Source organism: Crocodylus porosus, unplaced genomic scaffold (assembly GCF_001723895.1).
Source record: "Crocodylus porosus isolate Cpor-Errol unplaced genomic scaffold, CroPor_comp1, whole genome shotgun sequence".
Lineage (NCBI taxonomy): Eukaryota > Metazoa > Chordata > Crocodylia > Crocodylidae > Crocodylus > Crocodylus porosus.
In genome coordinates this window covers 304941-314391 of record NW_017728954.1, presented here as the reverse complement: position 1 = coordinate 314391, position 9451 = coordinate 304941, and the positions used below count along the sequence as shown (strand labels likewise).

Below are 9451 nucleotides of genomic sequence, written 5' to 3'. Positions count from 1 at the left end.
CGTCTCCCGCAGGTGCTGGAGGAGGTGTGCGGCAAGCAGGGCTTCAGCCCCCACGACTACGACCTCAAGTGAGTGCGGGCGGGTGGCGCTCGGGCCTGCCGGCCGGGGGGCACTGGAGGGCCCGGGGCGCACCCCTCGCTGCTGCGCGCAGGCCCGTCTGGGCAGCCGGGGCGAAGGCCCGTGGCACTCGGGGCCCGGCCGGCCCCGCCGTGGGCTGCGCCTCGAGTGGGCCTGCCCCACGCTGCTGCCCCGCTGGGAGCCACGCTCGCACGTGCTCTTATGCGGGGCTTCTTTCTCTGCAGGTTTCAGAGGACGGTGCTCGATCTCTCTGTGCAGTGGAGGTTTGCCAAGCTGCCCAACAATGCCAAGCTGGAGATGGTGCCAGTCTCCTGTCAGCGAGCAGAAGCGGAAAACACGGTACGTCCGTTCCTGCTCAGAGCCCGGGCCGCCGAGGGTGGGCAGGCCCAGGTCCGCCCTGGCAAGGGTCGCGTCGTCTGCCTTGGTGAGCGGCACTGCCCGGGTGCAGCGGGAAGCGGGGTTGGTGGCTCGGCGCCCGGCCCTTCCTGCTGGGACCCCGGCCTCGTGCCCGGGGTGCTGTTGCGGGGGCTTCTTTGCAGCACGATGAAAAGCTAAGGCCCCAGTCCCTTGTGGTCACGTCGGAGCCTCGCCGCCTTGCTCGGGAGCTAGTTTATCTGACAGGTGGATGTGTTTCAGCAGCTGGTCAAATGGCTCGTGCTGGTATAATGTAAGGTGCCAGGGATGTTTTGCTTTACTGAGTACCTGTCTTTGTCACATAATCTCACAGTGTCTGTTTTTCTTTAAAAGCTCTTAGAATGTTTTTCATGGTAGCAGGTAGGTGTGTATTTACAGAAAGCATTAGACACGATACATAGCTGTTTATGGGAATAAACCCATAAGATATGTGAGATCTTGCTTAAGTAGAGTTTGGAAATGCTAATCTGTCTGTCATGGTGACTGGTAGCTGATGTTCTCATATCTACTTTTCTCAAACGTTGTGGAAGGCAAGCAGATAACACAGCACTAGCTCCCTGTTTCCGCTTGCTAACCGTTGTTGGAAGAGTGTTCTCCCATATGTCACATCGCCATACTGCCCCGACGTCGAAACCTCCGTGCTGCATGGCTCTGTTGTGTTTTGTGCAGCTTTTAGTACTGTGGTCTCATGACAGACAGTGTAATGGAAGCTATTCTGGCTCAGTATTGCCAACTCTCATGATTTTTGGTGGTGTTCTTAAAGTCTGTGCTTTGGGAATGTGAAAAACTTAGCTCTTTCTTAGGTATATAAACATAAATTTAGTTTTTTCCTTTATATATATTTTTCACATTCCTGAAGCATAGACTTTAAGAACAATGCCAAAAATTATGAGAGTTGGCAAATACTGCCTGGCATCATCTGCAGTCATTTTTAACTTAGCAAGGGACCCAGTTCGCTTTTACAGGGTAGTGGAGCTGCCAGGGCTCTGGAAAGAGGACCCAACCTGGAGCAAGCATCTGGGTCAGGTTGTCCCATCTTAAAGATGAGGTTGGAAAAGACAAGGGCTGAAAAGCAGGAGGGTCTCCTGGGCACCGTGTAGCCTGTGAGCTGTGGGTGACGAGCGCTCCTTGGGCTGAGTAGTGCACAGAGATGTGGTGCAAGAAAATGGCTAGCGTTACTCTAAAGAAGCGTTAGGACACGGTGTAAACTGAACTCCATAGCAGGAGGATGAGGGGAAGGCATCAGCCATTAAATTCTGCTGAACTTGGAAAACTGAAAGAATTCACTGCCACAGGCAATCAGTGTCACGTACAGTAAGCATTTTGTAAAACTGCTGGGTAACTTCATAAGCAAACTCATCAGTAATAGTTGTGTGCCAAGAGGAGCTCGTCAAGCCTGGTCCTTAAGAGCGGAGGCTGGTTGTGGCAGAGCTGGAATGAACTCTCCGGAGTGCAGCACAGGATGGGGGCCAAGGTCCAGGTTGGGTCTGTGTGATGGGAGGAGATGTGATTTCCCGAGGTGCATCCCAGCTCAGCAGATCTGTTGTCTCTGCAGGTGAATGGTGATTGCCCTTGGATGTGCCATCCACAGTTTGTAAAGACCTTTGACCTCCAAAACATATCTAGTGCAGTACCCAACAGATTCTCTTACCAGGGGTGTGGAGAAAGGGGTGGCACCATGACAAAGAATGAACCTAGGGATCCAGTCATCAGCCTTTTACTCACATGTTTGTAAACTTAGCAGCTAATTGGCACTGCTCTCTCTAATACTTTATGTTCAGCCTGGGATTTTTAAGACTGTTTAATTGACTGAATATGACTTTCGTGACATGCTTGGCTTTGAACTGCTGCCCAAAATCTGATGCAATTGGCAGACTGACTGTCTGGGCAAGAGTCTTGTAGCATGGTGATGTCAGCTGTCATCACTCTTCTGTAGCTGAGGATAATCTAAGGCTGGTCGCGGGCAAGGAAGAAAACAGGAGGTCATGTTAGTGATGGGATGAAACTACTTAGCTCCTCTGTTAGTAGCTGTGGATGCTTGCTGCTCTCTGTGTAGAAATGTTCGTGGCTCCCAGCATTCTCTGCAGTAGTCTGAGGTAGATGGCACCAGCCCCACCAAGGAAATCCTTGTAGATTGTTTGAAGTCTTGTCTGGTGTCTTCTTTTTTTTTTTTAAGCATGTTTTCTGTTCAAGAAGAGGCTTAAGGTTTTCAGTTTGATTTTTGTCTGCCTTCCTCCAGTAGCTCAAGCACAGCAGAGGCAAGGCCCACAGAACGATCCCTGTAGGAAGAAAGCAGTTGTTCCTGCCATAAGTGCTTGGCCTAATTGGGCTCTTCGGTCACAGTCAGTTCTGTCAGGCTAATGAAAGCTGTGGGTCTCTAGAAACTGAGAGATGCTGCTGTTACAGGAGATTCTGCCTACCTGGAGAGCTATTTTGCTGCATTTGCTACCAAATGGCATCATCAAAATGGTATCTGTGTTAAATTAGAAAGCTGTTTCCCTGCCAGGACCTGGTGATCGCAACCAGTGCAGTCAACCTCTCTTCACACCGCAGTCAATGGAGGAATGGGTTGAGAACGAAAGAGAAGCTTGGCAGCAGTGAATGTGAGCTGTTAGAATTCAGCAGAGTTAGGTTCCTAAAACGGGATGTTCTGAGGATGTCTGATCTCGAGAAGTCAACTAAGGAAAACCCAGTGGGAAGAAATGTTAAGAATGAAAATAGCTTTGCCTGGTCTATGATAAAAAAACTATTTTCTTTTGAAACTACCAGGAATCTCAAAGTCTTCCAAGTGGTCTCTGCTTCTTCTCACTTTGGGCAGTTCCCATGAAGCACGAAAACTATCTGGAGGGCAGTCTGCTACAGCTGCATGAGCACCCCCTCATGGTACTGAAATTTGAGAGCAGGGTTATAAAAAGTCCGTGTGCTCCTTCTCTCCACGGCTCCCTGCAGGTGTTACGGATGGTTCAGTTCTGAGCACAGAGCAATTGAGGAGGTTTTGATCAGAAACCAGGAATCTCTTGAGGGCCAGAACTTTGCTGGAGTGCAGCGTGACTCTGCAGGTAGCGCAGGATCAGCCAGGCTTGGGGGCACTTTCTGTGAGAAGGGGAGGATGGCTGGCTTCCTCTCCCATGGGAAGATGCAGGGGATTCTCCGTAAGGTTTCCCTAATGGAGCTTCTTTGCAGGCAGTCTCCTCCCAAGGCTTCGTTGCAGAGGGGAGGCTTTGGGCCCTTGTGCTCAGATGAGTCTCGCTGTATCTGACAGCGCACACATGTGAAGAAACTCGACTTCTGTGCCCTGGGTGAAATCTGATGGCTTGGGGATGCTGCACAGCTCGTGTGAGGGTGTGGATGGAAAGCATGGATCCACCAGAGATGATTCTAAGTGCAGAATTTCACAGTGCTGGATGTATGCTGGGGGGCAGGCACTGAAGGAAGAGCTGTTGATTTGGCTCTGTGGGTCTCTTAACTAGATGCAGGGGTAGACTGAAATCCTGACAACTCTCAGCAGAAGTTATTTACGTTGTATTACAAAATCAAACCCTTCAGTCCATGTTAGAGCTTCAAAAATCCAGCCTGAAAACTGCTCTCATCTTTGCATCTCGTCCAGCTGCTTTCCCCTCCTCTTTCAAGGGTGGGGGTGTTGCAGCCAGCGAGAGGAGAAGTGTGTGCTTACAGTCACTCCTTTGTAAGGCTTACCTCTTCATGGGAGAGTTGCTTGTGGGATATTTGTCCCCTGTATCATATCTGGGGCCTGGAATTAGGAGTACCCTTAGCCTTGTATCTGATGAGACCATTTGGAACAGAGAACAGACTCAGAGAGTAGTGTCAGGAGACTGCTTTGTGATCCCAGTCTGTGAGGTTTAGAATGATGCTGGCTGCTGGTCAGGAACTTAAAGCCTCAGCTGGAGGCCGAGGGTGCAAGTAAGAGCCCTGCCAGTGAGAGTGTGTCTGTATGGGGTGAGGCTGTGCTCTGCCGAGACGCACTGCACCTGCTCTGCATGTGCTAGCACCCAAGGTAGAAGCAGTGTAGCCTTGTTAGCGCAGCACTGGGGGCATGTCGGTGAGCCCTGCTCTTTGGAGAGCTGGGTACATGCACAGTGCCTGCTTGTACCGTGGCATGACTCAGTGTGGTGCTGCCTTTGCTTCCACCCACATGACTTGGGAATGATGGTACCCATGTGGACCTCACTGGGCAGGCCTGGTTTCTGTCCTTCAGGGATGAAAAATGCCAGGTTTGTTCAGGATTGGGAGGGTCTCCAGATGGGTACAATGTGGACATGTCTCACTGTGAAGATGCTGAGTCTGTTGCAACTCTGGTCTAATTGGGTGGATTTTCCTTACAGGTGCGGATTGCACTGCAGCTGGATGATGGCTCCCGTTTGCAAGACATCTTTCACTCTAGTCAGACCCTGTGGGACCTCCTCCAACATTTTACACAAAGCAGGTAAACAACAGAGTGTGCAGGGGGAAAGTGCTTGTCCTCAGGCAGACTCCTGACTTGGCAAAGGGGCTAGAGTTACTGCTGTTCAAGGGACACAGTCAGAGTTCTCAGACTTGCAGCACTAGTACTATTTAATTGTATTCCTCACCACCTGCATTGTGTTCATGTCTTTTTAGCTTAGTCAGTGTTCCCTTGTTGTTGGTCTTTCAGTCCCTGATGGCCTGAATGCTGGATGATGTTTCCCCATGGACATGTTACTGTAGGTGTCCCTTGTAGGGATTTTTGTTGAAATGCTGGCTGCCATCAGAGACAGGTGGATTTCTGAAGGTCTGCTTGGCTGTCTCAAATGTCCTTACGCAAAGCTCTTTGTTGGACAAGCTGCTGGTTTTCTATAGGTGATTCAAGGAAGCCTGGAGCCCTTGTAGCCTGAACTGGCATTTTCAAACCATTGATTAGGTCCTGTTTAAACTTCCTGCCTGTTCCTGTTCCTTTTTTGTCTGTACCTAAATACACTCACTAAATGTTTTTGTAAGTCTTACAAAGTTTGGTTTGTTTGCCTCCACTTTGCTACAACCTATATTTGGTGCTTCTTTCTGGCTTTCCTTGACTTAAAAAATGCCGCTATTGTTTGGAAATGTCAAACTAATAAACTGTGCTCCAAGGTCAGTTCTTCTCTTTGATTTTCTTCTTTTGTGGCTTTGGAAAGCTTGAGGTTCTTGAGGCAACAGCAAAAAGGGGACATCAGCTTCCTTGTTTTAGTAGGATTTTACCTACCCTGATGATGCAATGTCCATGTCTGTTTAGCTCATTCTCTCTCTTCTCCAGTCTTCACCTCCTGCTTTTTGCTGTTGGCTGTTTCTAAGGCGAGTGGAGAACTTTTATAGCTCTTACTCTATGGTGCAGATGTTGTGGTGCAGTGTTTGTCACTAGCAGCTGATAGTGGTGGGGTTGGTACCAAATCGCTTAAATACCCATTCAGAAATCAGTGACCCACTGTCATGTCAAAGGCTTCTGGAACTCTGGCATGAGGCACTAGGTAGAGGAGGTGTGGATAGAAACAGGCAGAGAAGGCACTTGCTTTGGCTGCCTGTGGATGAGAGGAGGAACGACTGAGGAGTCCAAGGATATGATGGAAGAAATTGAGACAGGCCCTGGGAGGGGCTGGATTTTCCTGATTCTTGTATTGCTGTGTTTGCTGTAGCTGCAGCTGGAGGAGAAAGTGGCCCCTGCTAGCTGCTGTGCTTGCAGACTTGCAGCAACACATGCGCTGGCTTAGATGTGCTGGGCCTTAGAGTGGCAGAGAGCATCTGTTCACAGCATCATGGCCTTTGGAGTAGAAGGCTGTGTCCCACCTGGACAGGCAGAGTGCAGGATTGTTCCTTTGCCATCCAGTGACCAGGAGCACTGAGAGTTTGCTCATGTCTTTTCTGCCTGCTTTGTTAAGGCCTGAGAGACTGCATGGTGCACACAGCCATGGAGAGCTAGCCTTTAGCATCAGCTCCCAGCTGCACTTGTTCCAAGGAGAAGCAGGCGTTGCTTTTCGGGCATCTCCTGGTATATCTGGACTGGCTGGGACCTCCTCGCCCGAGTATTTCATGAAGGTATGGTCCCCTCATGCAGGGCCCACAGTGATCCTGCCATTCCATGGTTGTCGGTGGCAGCAAAGCCCGTTCCTGTATCTTCTGTCACATGGTCCCAGGGTCCTCTATGGAACAGCCTGTTTGCCATTGACTTGTTTGGCAGTGCTGCTGCTGAAGGCTATGTCTCTGGGAGGTGGCTGACTGCCCTTCATGGTGCTGTCATCTGAATGGCTTGCAGCTGGACAGCTGTGGCAGGTCTCACCTTCCCGGCAGAGCAGCCACTCCTGCTTGTCCCTAGTGTGCATCTGGGTCTTGTGCATGACTGGCAACCAGCCGCTTCCTCAGACTTACGAAGCTGTTGCTGCTCACATTGTCTGCTGGCGGAGCTGTGTTCTGGCCCTGCTCCAATCTCTGCCAACCCCTCAAACTTGGGTGCCTTGTGTAAAATGTGGCCAGCTGAATGTGCTTGTTTCCCCTCATTACTGATTCCTTTTTAGTCTTGAATGTTGAGTCTTATAATCAAGAGGTAGCATAGAATCGTAGAAGTCGGGTCGGAGGGACCTTGTAGATCTTCAAGTCCGACTCCCTGCCTAGGCAGGAGAAAAACTGGGCTCAGATGACTCCAGCCAGCTAGGCATCAAGCCTCTTCTTAAAGACCCCCAGGGTAGGAGCCAGCACCACTTCCCTTGGAAGTTGTTTCCAGGTCCTAGCCCCCCTGACAGTGAAGTAGTTCTTACAGATGTCTAATCTAAACCTCCTCTCCAACAACTTGTGGCCGTTATTCCTTGTTGTGCCGGGGGGCGCTCGGGGAAACAAGGTCTCTCTCAAACCCTTCTGGTCCCCCCTAGTGAGTTTATAGATGGTCACCAGGTCCCCCCTCAGCCTTCGCTTGTGAAAGCTGAACAGGTTCAGGTCCCGCAGTCTCTCATTGTAGGGTCTGCCCTGTTGTCCCCGGATCATGTGGGTGGCCTCCTCTGGACCTTCTCCATGCTGTCCACATCCCTCCTGAAGTGCAGCGCCCGGAACTGGACGCAGTACTCCAGCTGCGACCTGACCAGTGTCACATAGGGGGAGAGGATCACCTCCCTGGACCTGCTTGAGATGCGTCTATGGATGCATGACAAGGTCCGGTTAGCCCTGCCAACCGTGACCTCGCATTGTCGGCCCATGTTCATCATCTAGGAGTCATTAATGACTCCAAGATCCCTTTCTGCCTCTGTGCTCTCCAGAAGGGAGTTTCCCATCTTATAAGTGTGCTGCTGGTTACTACTGCCCCAGTGAAGCACCGTGCATTTGTCAGTATTGAAACGCATCCTGTTTTTGTTAGCCCACCCCTGTAACCTATCCAGGTCTTGCTGCAGTCTTTCCCTCCCTACTGGCGTGCTCACCTCACCCCAAATTTTGGTATCATCAGCGAATTTAAACAGGTTGCTTTTCACCCCGTCATCCAAATTGCTGATAAAGAGCTTGAACAGCGCAGGCCCAAGGACTGAGCCCTGGGAGACTCCGCTGCCCACTTCTCCCCAGGTCGAATATGACCCGTCCACCACCCCCCTCTGAGTACGACCCTTGAGCCAATCTGCAATCCATCTGACTGCATAGGCATCAATGCCACAGTGACCTAGTTTTTTAATGAGGGTGGGAGATGGTGTCAAAGGCCTTGCTGAAGTCCAGAAAGACTACATCCACAGCGACACCTCCATCCAATGCTTTTGTGACCTGATCATAAAAGGCAATCAGGTTGGTCTGACATGTCCTGCCCCTAATGAAACCGTGCTGGTTGCCCTTGAGCATCATCCCTGAGGCCGGCCCACTGCAGATGTGCTCCATGATGATCTTCTCAAAGAGTTTCCCTAGGATTGAAGTAAGACTGACGGGCCTATAGTTGCCCGGGTCCTCCCTCCTCCCTTTTTTAAAGATGGGGACCACGTTGGCTATCTTCTAATCATCTGGCACCTGGCCCGAGCACCACGAGTGCTCATAACGCCGTGCCAAGGGCCCTGCAATAACCCCTGCTAGCTCCCTGATCACCCTGGGGTGGAGAGCATCTGGACCCACTGATTTGAACACGTCCAGCCCCTCCAGAAGGTCTCTAACCCGGTCCTCCCCAACCTGCGGTCTGGAGGCGTTCCCCTCGAGTCCGTCTTGCATCATGGTGAGGAAGTCCCGGTCCCTGCACAAGAAAACAGCAGTGAAGAATTGGTTAAAGAGGTCTGCTTTCTTGTCTGGCACAACCACCAGATTGCCCAGCATATCTTGCAGGGGCCCCACGTTTCCCGGTGCTTTCTTCATCCTCCCTATATATTTGAAAAAGGACTTTTTGTTATCTTTGATCTTGGAAACTAGTCCTAGCTCTATGTCTGCCTTAGCTTTCCTGACAGCCCCCCTACAGGCCCGAGCAGAGGGAGATAGCACCCCCCTTCCACCGGTTGTACGCTGCCTTTTTGGCAATCAGGCATTCCCAGACACCCTTGGTGAGCCAGGGGGGCTTTCGGGCACTCCTGCCCCCCTTGCTTCTTGTTGGGATGGTCATGCCTTGGGCCCTGAGTATCATCTCCTTAAGGAATGACCACTCATCTTGGGCACTGAGCTCCCCTGCTCTCGAGAACCCCAGTGCCTTAGTGCTCTTTGACATAAAATCCTAAGCTGCCTGAGCCCTTTCCATCTTTGCTCATGGCACTGGTCTTATTGCTGTCACTTGTTGCAGCTTTGGATGATTTTCCTCCAGATACATGGAAGGTGTCTTTAGACTAGAGAATATTTTGTCTCAGAATTCCTTTGAAGAGCCTGTGCTCCTCTTCACGACTCCCCCAGAAGAGTGTGGAGCTGTTGCTGTGATTTCATAGATTTCATAGACATTAGGGCTAGAAGGGACCTTGGGAGATTATCGAGTCCAGCCCCCTGCCCAAAGGGCAGGAAGTCAGCTGGGGTCATAGGA

At 50.9% G+C, this 9451-nt stretch overlaps 1 protein-coding gene across 2 annotated transcripts in view; it reads left to right on the top strand.

Annotated features, from left to right (window-relative positions):
• Window positions 1-9451, top strand: part of ASPSCR1 (ASPSCR1, UBX domain containing tether for SLC2A4) — a 55862-nt gene that overhangs the window by 1356 nt on the left and 45055 nt on the right. The window contains exons 2-4 of one of the 2 annotated variants that reach the window (XM_019556515.1): window positions 13-68; window positions 303-417; window positions 4836-4936. In XM_019556515.1, coding sequence (XP_019412060.1) covers window positions 376-417; window positions 4836-4936 — 143 coding nt within the window. In that variant the 5' untranslated portion in view covers window positions 13-68; window positions 303-375. Of the gene's footprint in view, window positions 1-12; window positions 71-302; window positions 418-4835; window positions 4937-9451 lie in introns of those variants that run through there. The other variant, XM_019556516.1, reaches the window with a different exon arrangement.